Below are 15566 nucleotides of genomic sequence, written 5' to 3'. Positions count from 1 at the left end.
TTATACAGTAACACCTGGGGGATGTGACCGGAGAGGTGACTGCTGGGAATGGGACATTATACAGTAACACCGGGGGATGTGACCGGAGAGGTGACTGCTGGGAATGGGGCATTATACAGTAACACTGGGGGATGTGACCGGAGAGGTGACTGCTGGGAATGGGGCATTATACAGTAACACTGGGGGATGTGACAGGAGAGGTGACTGCTGGGAATGGGGCATTATACAGTAACACTGGGGGATGTGACCGGAGAGGTGACTGCTGGGAATGGGGCATTATACAGTAACACTGGGGGATGTGACCGGAGAGGTGACTGCTTGGAATGGGGCGTTATACAGTAACACTGGGGGATGTGACCGGAGAGGTGACTGCTGGGAATGGGGCGTTATACAGTAACACCGGGGGATGTGACCTGAGAGACGACTGCTGGGAATGGGACATTATACAGTAACACCGGGGGATGTGACCTGAGAGACGACTGCTGGGAATGGGACATTATACAGTAACACCGGGGGATGTGACCGGAGAGGTGACTGCTGGGAATGGGACATTATACAGTAACACCGGGGGATGTGTCTGGGTGATGACTGTATCACTGTGTGTGTCGGGTTTCTATAAGATGTCAGGATGTCGCTGTCTATCTCTTCATGAAGGAACAGGAGTATATAGAGGAACACAAGGGTCTGTGCAGGAATGTTATGAATGAGAATCACTTGGCCCTCACATCACTGGGTAAGAGGAGACTTTGTTTTATTGTACAGGGGCGAGCAGGTATGGGGGCCCCCTATATACACGTATCATTTGCTAATCCACATGTACAATATATTCAGTCACTGTGTGTGTCCTATAGATGGGCCCAGTAACAGAGATACCCCAGAGAGATGTCCCCGTCCTCTGCATTCCCAGGATAATCACATATATACCATGTCCTCAGTCACTGCGTGTCTCCTACAGATGGAGCCAGTAACAGAGATACCCCAGAGAGATGTCCCCGTCCTCTGTATTCCCAGCACTATACAGAGGAGACTCACAGGACCCCACAGGAGGATCAGGTAGGTGGGAATTAGGGTCTCCCCAATATTCCTAAGTGACTGTCACTATATGAATTGCAGTGGTTGTGTGTGTCTTATGCACGGATATTGTACTGTGTACTCTCACTAGCATCAGACATTACTAATGAGATATTTTTTTGTAGGTTCAATGTGAAGATATTAAGGCAGAAGACACAGAGGAAGAAGAGACGGATGTGACTGACATTAAGGCAGAAGACACAGAGGAAGAAGAGACGGATGTGACTGACATTAAGGCAGAAGACACAGAGGAAGAAGAGACGGATGTGACTGACATTAGGGCAGAAGACACAGAGGAAGAAGAGACGTATGTGACGGATATGAAGATAAGAGAAGAGTCTTATGTGTCTGATAAGAAAAAAGATACAGAGACAGAAGACACACATATGAGGGGTGATCAGCAGTGTTATAAAGAAGAAATCCCTAAAGATATCAGCACAGGTGAGGAATAATCATTTCTTCGACGATCCCCATGGCAGCCATAAGGCTGGTTTCACACACTCCGGCTCCTGACGGACGGTGAAATCCCGCACGGCCAGGGAGCCGTGCCGCACACACTAGTTTATCATGGAAGGGATGGCCACAGCCCGGCAGCCGTCCCTTCCAGTGGTGGGATCCGGCTGCAGCCGTGCGGCCGGGCCGTGGCCGTCCCGTGTGAATGGACACAATAGTGTCCATTCACAACTAATGTGTGCGGCACGGCTCCCTGGCCGTGCGGGATTTCACCGTCCGGCAGCAGCCGGAGTGTGTGAAACCAGCCTAACACTGGGATGTTTCCCTTCCCCTATAGATTAGACAGGAGTTTTTTCTCTAGGACCGCCCACCTTGGGTATAACCGCCTCTTCCTCCTTCACCTCAGTGTCTTTTTTTTCCTGTCTCCGTTTAGAGAGGACAGAGTAGGAGTATTTTGTTTGTTTCAAGCAGGGTTACCTCTTATCTATGGGGTGGCTCCCCGGGGAGAAGAAGATGTGAGGGGGAATGGATTTATCTATACCCCTATGCATATGCCTGATTATTCCTGCAGAAGTGAAATGCTTCACAGCAAATGCAGTCACATTATGGCGCTATGTACATACGTTTCAGGAAGCTTTCCCAGCATGGATACAGCGTTTTGGTCTGGGAGTCAAGGCATAAGAAGGCGGCTCTGGTAAGAGACATGCTGCAGTCTGGGCTACAAGCCGCGACTGCACGCTGCAGAGTTAGCACTGTGAGGGCGGAAGTACACGGCGGCGTCTTACTTCCGCCCAGAGCAACACTGGTGTGCAGCTAAAGTACTTCCCCGGAAACACAGGGAACAATATTTGTTCCGCTCAGCCATCCTGATTATTAGACTGGCGGCGCATTAAGGGTTATGGCGGCGCTTACAGCTTCTATTAAGAACCGGCTTCACGCTAGGTGGGGGTCGTGGGGGAGATGCGCTCCGTGATGGCGGCGGCCATTTTCTGCGGAGCTTACTCACTGAGCTCCTGTATGAGAGGACAGCAGTGTGTCACAGGCATGTTCCGAGTGGTCCCCAGCAGAGGGGGAGACACTGGAACTAGGAGATCCTACAGTGACCGGAGGGTGACCGGCTGTCTGGGGGTGGTTGGCGCCAAAAGCCACGGACCCCGCAGCAGCAGGGACTTGGTCTCTTCCCTCACTCTGTTTTGGCGCCATTCGGAACGCTTGCAGCGGAGCTGAGCTGGCTGACAGATCCTGGCAGAGTGATTGGATTTCCTGGGCATCGTTTTCCCCACTTCTGAAAGCTTCAGACAGATAAGTGACTGTGGTACATTGGCTCTGTATAAAATGCCTGTACTTTGTGCAGTGTGACTGTGTTATCTTTTGCATCATGTCTGAGCAACAGTCTGTGGCTTTGGGGGAGGGACCCCTTAATGCATTGTGCGTTTGTAGTGTTTGTACACTAAAATTTACCCCTGAACAGATGGCCAAGGGGGGCTTGTGTATTACTTGCGCTGGTGTGAGACCCATGGGCAGTGAACCCCAGAGGGTAGAGCAATCGGAGCCTGCGTGGGCCAGTGCCCTGGGCAGGTCTGTAAATGCCTTAGTGCATGGGTCTTCAACCTGTGGCCCTCCAGATGTTGTGAAACTACATGTTCCAACATGCATTGCCACATTTTTTCCTATAAGAGCGTGCCAAAAAACCTCAGGGCATGCTGGGACATGTAGTTCCACAACATCTGGAGGGCCACAGGTTGAAGACCCATGCCCTAGACCTATGTCATCATCTCAGCAGTCCTCTGGCTCCTTGCCTCTGACCCAAGCAGATCCTGGTTTCTTACAGGTCATGCAGGATACTGCTAAAGGGATCAGCAGATTTAATGATTTGTTAGACAAATTTGATGGTGATACTGTGGGGACCCCTAAAAGGTCTTATTCAGTGCCGTTGCTTGTTGCTGAATCTGAAGAGGAGGGAGAGTACACAGACATCCCCTGGGATCAGGGTGATGACTCTGAGGATTCCTCGGCCCCAGGGGTGGAGGATTTGATTACTGCTGTTAAACAGGCTCTGAGTTTGTCTGTGGAGGATAAAACTCCTGCAAAAGGTGTATTTAAACGGCAGCGTAAGGAGACTGTTACCTTCTCTGCGGATGAAGGTTTACAGCAGGCATGTCCAACGTTGGCCCTCCAGATGTTTTGAAACTACACATCCCAGCATGCTTTGCAATAGTTTTAGAATTCTCTAATAGCAAACTGGCAAAGCATGCTGTGTAGTTTTTACAACATCTGGAGGACCAACGTTGGACATGCCTGGTTTACAGGATTTATTGGAAGGGGGTTGGAAAACGTTCGATAAAAGGCTTCAGATGCCTAAGAGATTTTTAAGTCTATACCCCATGCCTGAGGCTCATGCAGACCTCTGGGGAAAAGTTCAGGTGGTAGATGCTTCTGTGGCATGGTTTTCTAAAGCCACGGTGCTACATGTCCAGGGGGGGGCAGCCTTTAAGGACCCCGTAGAAAAGAAGCTGGAAGGTAACCTCAAGGCAATATTTGAGGGGGTAGGCTACACTTTACGCCCTCTTATAGCATCAGCCTGGGTCTCTAAGGCCATGATTGTGTGGGCCAATGACCTGTGTACAATTTTACATGCTGATCCATGTGTGTTGCTGCTTGCTGAGAAGCTTAAAGCAGCTGCGGAGTATGTGCTTGAGGCTGAGGAGGAAGCTCTCAAAATGGCTTCCAGAGTTTCCACGGTGTCCGTCAATGCCAGGAGAGTGCTTTGGCTTAAAGCCTGGTAGGTGGATAATGAATCAAAAAAGGCCTTAGAGGCATTGGCTTTTAAAGGAAAGCTGTTGTTTGGTTCCGAGCTGGAAGAGATTATTAAGCAGGCCACGGGAGGCAAAAGTACTTTCCTGCCGGCTCCTGTAGCAAAACAGGCCTCAAGGTTCTCGGCTTTTAGGCCGTCCTTTTGGCCCTCCCCTAGAGGGGGTGCGTCCTTTCGGGGACAGTCATTTAGGGGAAAGTTTCAGTCCTCCAGGGGCAAGGCCCCAAAGTCAAAGTTCAGTTCCTTTCATAAGAAACTGAGCACCAAAGGTGAGGATAAGCCCTCAGTATGACTATCTGGGGAATATCCCAGTGGTGGTCAAGGTGGGGGGGCGTCTGAGATGGTTCAGGGACGCTTGGGCATTGTTGGACCAGGATCCTTGGGTGTTTGACATTGTATTCCAGGGTTACAGGATTCCCTTCAAAGGTTTTCCTCCGAGAAGATTCATACCTACACCACTGCCAAAGGAGCTGCTCTTCTTGGGGCGGCTCAATCTCTCTTAGAGAAAGGAGTGGTGATCCCGGTTCCTCGAGCGGAGTGGAAGAAGGGCTTTTATTCCACTCTGTTTTTGGTGCCCAAGCCAGACGGGTCCTTCAGACCAATCTTAAATTTAAAGTCTTTGAATCTCCATCTGTGGGTAGACCATTTCAAGATGGAATCTCTACGGTCCATGCTGCTAAGCCTGGACCATGGAGAAATTTTGGCGTCCATGGATGTCCAGGACGCATATCTTCATGTTCCTATCCACCCGGAACATTAGGCTCTCCTGAGGTTTGCAATAGGAGACCTACATTTGCAATTCCAGGCGTTGCCCTTTGGACTGGCCACAGCACCAAGGGTATTCACCAAAATTATGTCCGTGATGGCGGCTGCTCTCCGACTGAGGGGAATCCCTGTGATTCCGTACCTGGACGACCTGTTGTTCAAAGCAGAGTCGGCGGAGAGGTTGCAGAGTCACTTGGTAGAAGCCATCAGGTTTTTGCAAGTTCACGGTTGTCTTTTAAATTTACAAAAGTCTCAGCTTGTGCCGTCACAGAGAATCCAGTTCCTGAGTGTTGTCCTGGATACCCATCTACATCGGGTATTTCTACCGAGACAAAGGCCAGGGACATATCCATCTTGGTTCGGGAGATCCTGGGGTCTCAGAGTCCATCGGTTTGGAGGTGTCTCAAACTGCTGGGAAAAATGGTGGCGACTTTCGAGACGCTACAGTTTGGCAGGTTCCACTCTCGAGTATTCCAGTGGAACATTCTGACATCCTGGTCAGGGAATACTCAGACCATGAAGTCAGAGCGCATAGTGCTGTCTCCAGAAACCCGGTCTTCCCTGGAATGGTGGATGGAGGTGGATTCCCTCAGTGGGGTCGGTCTTTGCAGTCCTGGGACTGGCTGGTAGTCACTACCGACGCCAGTCACAGGGGCTGGGGGGCAGTTGTTCTGGACCTTCGCCTTCAGGGCTTGTGGTCCTCGGAGGAGTCTGCCGATCAATATCCTGGAACTGCGGGCTGTGTGGAGAAAGATTGCTGGGTCTTCCTTTGTGGATTCAGATGGAAAATGCCACGGCTGTGGCGTACCTGAATCATCAGGGAGGCACACGCAGCAGGCTGGCCATGTGGGGGGTTTCCCGGATCTTCTTGTGGGCGGAGCAGAAGGTTCCAGCTTTGTCAGCGATATTCATCCCAGGGGTGGAGAATGTCGAGGCCGATTTCCTGTGCAGGGAGGAACTGCTAGAGGGGGGAATGGAGCCTGAATCTACAGGTATTTCACCAGATTAGTGAAGTGGGGAACTCCGGATGTGAACCTTATGGCATCCAGGTTCAATCATCGGCTACCCAGGTTCTATGCCAGGACAAGAGATCCACTGGCCAAAGCAGTGGATGCAATGACTATCCTCTGGGAGGGGAATCTGCTTTATGTTTTCCCGCCGTTTCCAATGCTGGCGAGAGTGTTGAAAAGAATCCAATCCCAAGGAATTCCGGTGATTCTAGTAGCCCCAGATTGGCTAAGAAGGTCCTGGTACTTGAGGGTTCAGAGATTGTCTGTGGACTCGTGGCGTCTACCTCTGAGGGCAGATCTGTTAAGCCAAGGGCCGTTCTTCCACCTGGATTCATTAAATTTGACGGCTTGGCTATTGAGACCGCCATCTTGAAGAACAAGGGTTTCTCAGAGGCTGTGGTTAACACCATGGTAAAGGGTAGGAAGTCGGTGTCTTCGGCTAACTATTATAGGGTCTGGAAGACTTATATTAGGTGGTGTGAAAGGCAGAAGTCGAATACATTGCGATTTTGACTTTCTAAATTGCTGGAGTTTTTGCAGGATGGTTTCTCGTCTGATCCAAGCCTTCAGTCACTCAAGGTACAGATATCGGCCTTGTCAATTTATTTCCAGAAGAGGATAGCATTGCTACCGGAGGTGCAGACTTTCCTGCAAGAGGTTTCACGGTTGAAACCTCCCTACAAGCAACCAGTGGCTCCATGGGATTTATCACTGGTTCTGGAGTGTCTTCAAAGGGCGCCTTTTGAGCCATTAAGGTCGGCTGACCTTAAGTTCCTTACATGGAAACTTGTCTTTTTGTTGGCTGTTGCCTCGGCAAAGAGATTGTCAGAGTTGGGAGCATTGTTCTGCAAGTCTCACTTTCTTATTTTTCATGATGACGGCTGTTCTTCAAACAGTACCCCAATTTTTGCCGAAAGTAGTCTCTGCTTTTCATTTGGATCAAGAGATAGTTCTGCCTGTGTTTCAACCCACAGAGGGTTCCAGGAAGAGGGACAAATTGAGGAATTTGGACGTTGTTCGCGCCTTGCGCATTTATGTGGACAGGGTGAAAGGTGTCAGGAAGACTGCTACTTTGCTAGTCTTGTATGATGTGCACAAGATTGGTTGGCCTGCGTCTAAGCAGACCATTGCTAGGTGGTTGCGTTCGGTCATTGCCTTTGCATATACTAAGGTTGGTAGGCCTGTTCCGGCCAGGATCCACGCGCATACCACCAGGTCGGTCGCCACCTCTTGGGCGGTTCGACATGGGGCCACAGCTGAGCAGATTTGCAGGGCCGCCACTTGGTCATCTGTTCACACTTTTGCCAAATTCTATAGGTTCCGTGAGTTCGCGTTGGAGGACGCATCATTCGGGCGAGCAGTGATGAGAGCTGCAGACCTGAGCGTACCCACCCAAAGGACCGGCTCTGGAACATCCCAATGTTGAGCTGTGTCACCAGGACCATTGAAAGAGAAAAAGGGATTTTTGTAAGAACTTACCGTTCGAATCCCTTTCTCTGATATGGTCCTGGTGACACAGCGATCCCTCCCTTACGCTCAGTAAGTATGCCAGAGTTCATGATGTTTCATGTTATATATGGCTGAAAAGTTAATTTTTTAAAAAAAAATTGTGCATATAATATGTGCAGGCGTTTGTACTGAGTTAATGTATTCCAGTGGCTTTGCAAGATTGAACTGAGGAGTCCGGGATGCAGAAGGGAGGAGCCTACCCTCCAAAAGCTTTAGGATAGGTGCCTGGCTCCTACGGACCCTCCTACATCCCAATGTTGAGCTGTGTCACCAGGACCATATCAGAGAAAGTGATTCGAACGGTAAGTTCTTACAAAAATCCCTTTTTTCTTGTAGTGTGCCTACAGAAAGTACACCAGTACCGAAGAAAAGAGTATCTAAGAAGAAATACATTGAATCAAAATGCATGTCATGTGACAAAGTATTCTCTGCTAGTCAGAATAAATCATTATGTGAAAATTGTGAGATAAAACAAAAGGATTCCACAAGGTATGAAGAAACCTGATCATACTGAAGGAACTTATGTTATGGATGAAGCAGAATTTTGTATCTAAAGACGAATTTGCGCAATCACAGATAGCAAAGAGATCCAGATCCCAAGCTGGGTTTAGTCAGGATGAAGGTTCATCAGGAATGGATGATCCAGTAAAGGATTCCACAGATGAATCGGGTGAAGTTGGGAATGACAGGACCTTCAATCTTGATATTGTTGAAAATGTGTTAAAAACCATATATAAAGCTATGAACTACCAGGAAGCCCCAGGTACTTCGGTTGAAAAGGATCCTCTATTTGAAGACAGATCTAGAAGGGGAAGGACCTTCCCGCTGAACAAAGTAGTAAGAGAGATGATTGCTAAAGCATGGATAAATGTGGACAAGAAGTTCACCCTTAGTAACAGAGTGGATAAGATGTATCCGTACAAGGATGAAGAGTTTATTGGATGGTGTAAGATACCAAAGGTGGATGCAGCTGTAGCGGAACTTACGTCGAGGTCAACTATACCAGTGGAAGACGCGGCTGCTTTCAAGGACTCTATGGATAAGAAAGTAGAAAGTTCTTTACGGAAGGTGCATACCGCTTCTTCGGGGGCTCTTAAATCATCGGTAGCTATTGCTTCTGTATCCCGTGCCCTTAGACTCTGGGCAGCCAACCTACATACCGATGTAGAAGACAAGATATCAAAGTCATATATATTACGCAGCTTAGAAATAATGCAAAAATCCATTGATTATTTATGTGAAGCATCTCTTGACTCTGTGTCTTTTGCATCAAAGTCCATGGCGGCTGGAGTGACGGCAAGAAGGGCATTGTGGCTTAAGCCATAGAGTGCCGATGCAAATTCTAAAAATAAATTGACAGCACTACCCTTTGAAGGAAATTATTTATTTGGATCCAAACTTGACGCTATGATTCAAAAACTATCAGGAGGTAAATCTGTCCGTCTCCCACAGGACAGGAGAAATCGTTTCCCATATCCTGGGACACCTAAACCATCTTTTAAGGAGGCGAGAACTAACAGGCCCATAAGACCATACTATAGAAGAGGGAATCCGAACTTATCCCGTCAGTCCTTTCGGCAACCTTTTCGTGGACGATTTCAATCTGACAGAGATGGAAGATTATGACTATCTACAAAGAATCAAGATAGGAGCGAGATTATTGAAATTCCCAGATGTATGGAGGAAGACGATTGGGGACAGATGGGTCCTGAACACAATACAGAACGGCTATTCAATAGAATTTGCGAGATTTCCGAGACAAGATCGGTTTATAAGATCCAGAATACCAAGAACGATGGAAGAAAGAAGGGAATTGTCACTGAAGATAGAACAACTTCTAGAAATAAACGCTGAAGAAGAGATTCCCAGGCAACATCACAAGAGAGGGTTTTATTCAAACTTATTTCTAGTGAAGACCAATGGGGAATACAGAACAACTCTGGATCTAAGAGACCTGAACAAAATCATAAAAAAGATAAAGTTCAGGATGGAAAATTTAACGTTTATAGTGGCCGGAAGCGACCTAAGGGACGCCTACTATCTCATTCCAGTAAACACCTATCACAGAAAATTCCTCAGGTTCTCGGTGTCAAACAGGCACTTCCGGTTCACATGCCTACCCTTTGGGCTAAGGACGTCTCCGAGGGTATTCACAAAAGTATTGGTCACCCTGATTGCGGAATTGAGAAAACTAGGAGTCCTAATATGGCCATATCTGGGTGATCTATTAATCGCTGGAGATTCGGAAGAAGAAGTTCTACAAAGTGTAGATCTGACATTGTCAACACTACAGACGCACTGCTGGGTTATAAACGAAGTCAAGAGCTGTCTTTCACCAAGCCAAAATATTCAGTTCCTGGGCGTCCTAATAGACACTGTAAACTTCAATATTGCTCTCTCGTCAGAGAGATGCCAAAGAATCCAGCGAATGATAGAGACTGTTCTATACTCAAAGAAGGTGACACTGATTATGGCTGTACAGTTGTTGGGCATGATGACGTCCTGCATAAAAGTCATACCCTGGGCTCAATCAAATATGAGGAAGCTTCAATGGTACCTTTTACCTCTGATCCGAAGGGGATGCAGCGATCATCATCCAGTAGTACTAAAGGGCCCGATAAGAAAATCCGGTACTTATGTATTATCTGGGCTCCCATGTTAAATGCACCCCATTTTTTCATACCCCTACTATCCAACTACGCATGGAGTTGATTTTATATAGTGTGGCGAGCGCAGCGAGCCACCGTGCCCGAAGCGTGGCGAGCGCACGCGGTCTCATAAGAAAAACGGGAGCCCAGATATTACATAAGTACCGAAAATCCATACTATGGTGGACAAGAGGTCTGGAGGAGAAGAGATCCAGTCTGGAGAGTCCCGAGTTATTTGGTACTAATGCCAGTTTAACCGATTGGGGTGCACAGATGGCGAATGTATCAGTACAAGGAGTATGGTCCCTAGAAGAGGTGATGAATTCCTCAAATGTAAGAGAACTTCAAGCAGTCTGGGAAGCAGTAAGATGATTGAAGGAGTATACCAAGGGAACGCACGTCAGAATTATGTCAGACAACGTGACGGTGGTCTCACACATAAATCACCAAGGAGGTACCAGGAGCAGAAAGTTGATGATAATGTCAGAGAATATTATGGCATGGGCAGAGAAATATCTTCTCTCAATTTCGGCAGTGTATATACCGGGCAGAAGAAATGTAATTGCAGATTTCCTGAGTCGCAAGTTGCTGGATCCAGGTGAATGGGAACTGAACGAAGATGTATTCAGGGAGATAATACAGAGGTTCGGAGTTCCAGAGATAGACCTGATGGCCACTTACTCCAACAAAAAGGTGAGGACATTCTGCTCAAAATATGATCATGCCCAAGCAGCGACACTGGATGCCTTTACAATCAAATGGCAGTTCAAACTAGGGTACATATTTCCGCCCTTTCCCTTGATAAACAAGGTGATAAAGGAGATACAAGAGGACAAAGTAGACCTGGTGGCAATCCTACCATATTGGCCACGGAGGGGTTGGTTCTCGAATGCCCTCAGGCTATCTGTACAGAAACCATGGGAATTGCCCAACAGGCCGGATCTACTGAGACAAGGTCCAGTGCTACGTTCAGAACCCGCGACATTGTCTAAGGGCGTGGAGATTGAGCGGCAAATATTAAAAAAGCATAACCTTTCATCACAAGTCACTGATATGACGTTGAAGGCCAGAAAAGATGTCTCTTCATTAGCATATTACAGAACATGGATAAAATCGAATGGGGTCAGGTGACTTTTCTAAGATTTCCACTGGCGGAGTATTACAATTCTTGTTTGACGGATTCCTATTAGGTTTAGCAACAGCTACTATCAAGGCACAAATCTCTGCTTTGAGCATTCTACTGGACAGACCATTAGCAGAAGAGAAGATGGTCAAAAGGTTTAGCAGGGCCATGAAGAGAATTAGACCACCAATCAAATCTATTGTGGCTCCTTGGGATCTAAACCTATTGCTTACAGTGTTATCCAAACATCCGCTTGAACCACTTATAGACATTCCACTCAAACTACTTATCTGGAAAGTGGTCTTTCTGGTGGCAGTCACCTCAGCCAGACGGGTGAGTGAGTTACAAGCGCTGTGGATTGAGGAACCCTATCTGACTGTTTTTCATGATAGAATGGTGCTGAGGACGCACCCAGAATTTCTACCAAAGGTAATCTCAAGATTTCTCCTCAACCAAGAGATAACTCTTCCTGAGTTTTACCCAATTCCTCAGAATGAGGAGGAAGAAATGTGGCACAAATTAGATCTTGTTAGAGCCATCTCTATATACTTGAAAAGAACCAAGGGTTTTAGATCCACCAAGCACCTATTTGTAATTCCAGAAGGAATAAAGAAAGGAGAAGCACCAGTCAAACAAACCATTTTGAGATGGATAAGAGAGGTTATCCTATTTGCCTACAAGAAAGAAAACAAGGTGGCGCCTCCTATCGTCCATGCACACTCCACTCGGGCAGTTTCCACATCATGGGCGAATAAGGCGAAGGCATCTATTACAGAGATCTGTAGGGCTGCTACCTGGTTCTCGTTTCATACTTTCTCTAACCATTACGCACTTAATGTTTCTCCTTCATCCACTATGTGTCACTGGAGTTACACTGGGGAATAGAAGGCGACCACAGGGAGCATGGGCACTTTAAATAAAAGATTAGAGTGGCTAACTCCTCCCCTTCTACTTCCCCTCCAGGTCAGTCTTAGTTTGTGCCCGAAAGGGAGCAGACACACACTAGGTGCTCTCTGAGCACTTCAGAGATTTTTTAAGCAGCATGGGTTTTTACTCTGCGCAGAGGAACAGGCAGATAGTGTAACACTATCTGCCTGCCGAGGGAGCCGACCGCCCTAATCACACAGCGCGCCCGGCTCCCTGGCTGCTGAGACCACCGTCTCGGGAGGCAATGGGCGCTGCCCACCAAAGCACGCCGCGGTCCTCCCCCAGCCAACCGCCGACGGCAGGCGCACAGTGAGTATTCCCTGCCACCGCTGCTAGCGGCGGTGGTCAGGGTTTATTAGGAAAGGCGGCAGCAGAGGGCTTCAAGCCTGGCGCCAAGGACGCGAGAGCTGTCGGGCGAGGGGGCGGAGCTACCGCGTGGTACTCCCAGCAGCCCCGGCTATCCCCAGCGCTATCACGCGCGGCGGCCATCTTTTTTTACACTGGCACCGCGGCAGAAAGCAGACAGTGGGAAGCTCCTGTACCGCTGCAGCCCCACCAAAGGCTACAAGTACATCGCAGATCCTGGTGACCGTCCTGCTATAGCTCTCCCGGTACTGTGAGTTACAGTGGGGGGTTGAGAGCTTAGAGAGAGATAGTTGGGCTGTGCAAAAAATCAAAGGGCTATAGCGCTACCTGGTTATAGACCATAGCGCAGTACAAAGCCTGTGGCAGCTCCTTTCCTTCACTATCTCTCCTGTCAGTCCTTCTTACTGGACTTATCTATACCTACTCTCCCTTGGGTGTGTGGTAGTGTGTGGATTCTGTGACATATTTGTACAATGGCAGGGGGAAGCTCCAAGAAAATTGCCTGTAAGACTTGCAATGCTAAGTTTACCCCTTCAGCCCCTGGGGAGATTAACTGTGAGAAATGCACTGTTACTCCCTCTGGTTCACAGACCCCTGTGGACCCACCTTTCTGGGCCTCACAACTAACTGAGGTTATGTCCCGTTTATCCTCTGAGTTAACTCAGTCTCAGAGGGATAGAGAGACCTCTAGGACACAGCAGACTGATTTAACCTCTGCAGTTCAGAGCCTCACTAGGGCCCTAGCTCCACGGCAGGCTGAGCCTCGCCCGTCCTCCTCAAGGCAGCCCCCTCCCTTGCTGAGGAGAGGAGCTTCTCCATTACACTCCCCTGACTCTGACGATATGCCAGACCTGGAGGAGGGAGAATTTGCGCCCCCTGGGGACGACATGCAGGATGCACAGGATGTGTTAATCTATGACACACAGGAACCTGCCATACCCTCACAGGGTATTGAGGACCTTATAGAAATGGTCAAAGTAGCCTGCAATGTGACAGAGGGAGTCGATATACACCTTCCCGTCCATCCCTTTTTGGGAAAAAGGCAAAATTGTCCCCTAATTTCCCAGTAGCTGAGGAATTAGATGAGCTGGTAACTGACGCCTGGAAAAACCCAGACAAATGTTTTCAGGCTCCTAAACGGTTCTTTCAGAACTATCCACTGCTGCCGGAGGGCAGGAAGAAAGTGGAAATTCCTCCGGGAGTCGATTCATCTGTATCCCGGCTGTCCAAAAAGACTGTCCTTCCAGTCCCTGGGGCTACCACCCTCAAGGATGTCTCAGACCGTAGGTTAGAGATGACCTTGAAAACATCTTTTCAGCGGCTGGCGTGTTACAGCGTCCTGCGCAGATTGGTTGTTGGGTGAACAAGGCCATAGGTATCTGGGCGTCACAACTCTCTGCTGAGGTGAATGATGGTTCAGATCCAGCTACTATTCTGCAGCTGTCTGAACAAATCCAGGATGCTTCAACTTTCTTAATAGAGGCGTCCTCAGACATTTGCGCGGTGGCAGGTAGAATTTCTGCTCTCTCCATTTCAGCCCGCAGAGGTCTCTGGCTGCGTCAGTGGCAGGCTGATGCAGAATCAAAAAGGGCGGTGGAAGAACCAGAGGCCGTGGAAGAGGTGCTTCCACTACCACTCTGGACCCCAAGGCCACCAAGCCTGCTGCATGACGGTCCTCCGTCCCAACTGGGGGACCCCAGGGTAGGAGCTCGGTTACGGAGCTTCGGCTCCATGTGGCTCCAGTCCTGTCAGGACGCCTGGGTAAGAGAGCTTGTGACCCTCGGTTACAAGATTCGCTTCAGCAGGTCTCCCCCAGACAGGTTTTTCAGGACCGGTCTTCCTCATCCTCCAGAGAAAGGACAACAGCTGCTGGCCGCCATCGCCAAGCTGCAGGACATGGGAGTAGTGGTTCCGGTCCCCGCAGAACAGCGGTCCCGGGGCTACTACTCCAGCCTGTTCCTAGTAACGAAGCCGGACGGCTCGGTACGTCCTATTCTCAACCTGAAGGATCTGAACCCATACTTGCACGTGGCCAGATTCAAGATGGAGTCCCTTCAATCCGTCATACAGGGTTTGGAAGAAGGGGAGTTCTTGGTATCCATAGATATCAAGGACGCTTACTTGCACATCCCCATTTGGGCCCCGCACCAGGCATACCTGCGGTTCGCAGTGCAGGACCGGCATTGGCAATTTCAGGCCCTTCCGTTCGGCCTCTCGTCCGCACCTCGGGTCTTCACCAAGGTGATGGCAGTCATGATGGAGGTCCTCCGCATGCAGGGGGTTACTATCATCCCCTATTTGGATGACCTTCTGCTGAAGAGTCGTTCAAGGGACACCCTGTTGGAGCACATTCTTCTCACTCAGAAGATCCTCACATCACACGGGTGGATCCTCAACTTTGCCAAGTCCCAGCTTCATCCCACTCAGCGTCTCCTGTTTCTAGGGATGATTCTGGACACCAGCCAGATGCGGGTGTTCCTTCCAGCGGACAAGATTCAGTCCTTGCAGGCCTTGGTCAGACTTGTCCTGAGACGGAGACAGGTGTCTGTACACCTGTGCACCAGACTTTTGGGGAGGATGGTATCCTCATTCGAGGCGATGCAATACGCCCGGTTTCATTCTCGCCCCTTCCAGCTGTCTCTCCTCCATCAATGGTCGGGCTCTCACCTGCATCTGCAGCAAAGGGTGACCCTGTCCCCACGGGCTCGTTTGTCCCTGCTGTGGTGACTGAACACCTCCAACCTACAACAGGGGAGGAGGATCGCAATTTGGGACTGGACCCTCATCACCACGGATGCCAGCCTCCGGGTTTGGGGTGCGGTCACCCTGGACCGTCAGTATCAAGGGTTGTGGACGCAACAGGAGAGTCTGCTTTCCATCAA

The 15566-nt window shown here is 49.1% G+C and overlaps 1 protein-coding gene across 2 annotated transcripts in view; it reads left to right on the top strand.

Moving 5' to 3' along the window:
• Positions 1 to 15566, top strand: part of LOC146010187 (uncharacterized) — a 31346-nt gene that overhangs the window by 1625 nt on the left and 14155 nt on the right. Inside the window, exons 2-3 of one of the 2 annotated variants that reach the window (XM_083151183.1) lie at positions 655 to 1053; positions 1197 to 1512. In XM_083151183.1, the coding sequence (XP_083007309.1) occupies positions 1392 to 1512 (121 nt within the window). In that variant the 5' untranslated portion in view covers positions 655 to 1053; positions 1197 to 1391. Of the gene's footprint in view, positions 1 to 310; positions 1054 to 1196; positions 1513 to 15566 lie in introns of those variants that run through there. The other variant, XM_083151181.1, reaches the window with a different exon arrangement.

The sequence above is a fragment of the Crinia signifera genome, chromosome 6 (assembly GCF_055691185.1).
Source record: "Crinia signifera chromosome 6, ASM5569118v1, whole genome shotgun sequence".
Classification (NCBI taxonomy): domain Eukaryota; kingdom Metazoa; phylum Chordata; class Amphibia; order Anura; family Myobatrachidae; genus Crinia; species Crinia signifera.
Note: the sequence above shows the minus strand (reverse complement) of the source record. Positions and strands in the feature narration are given on the sequence as shown.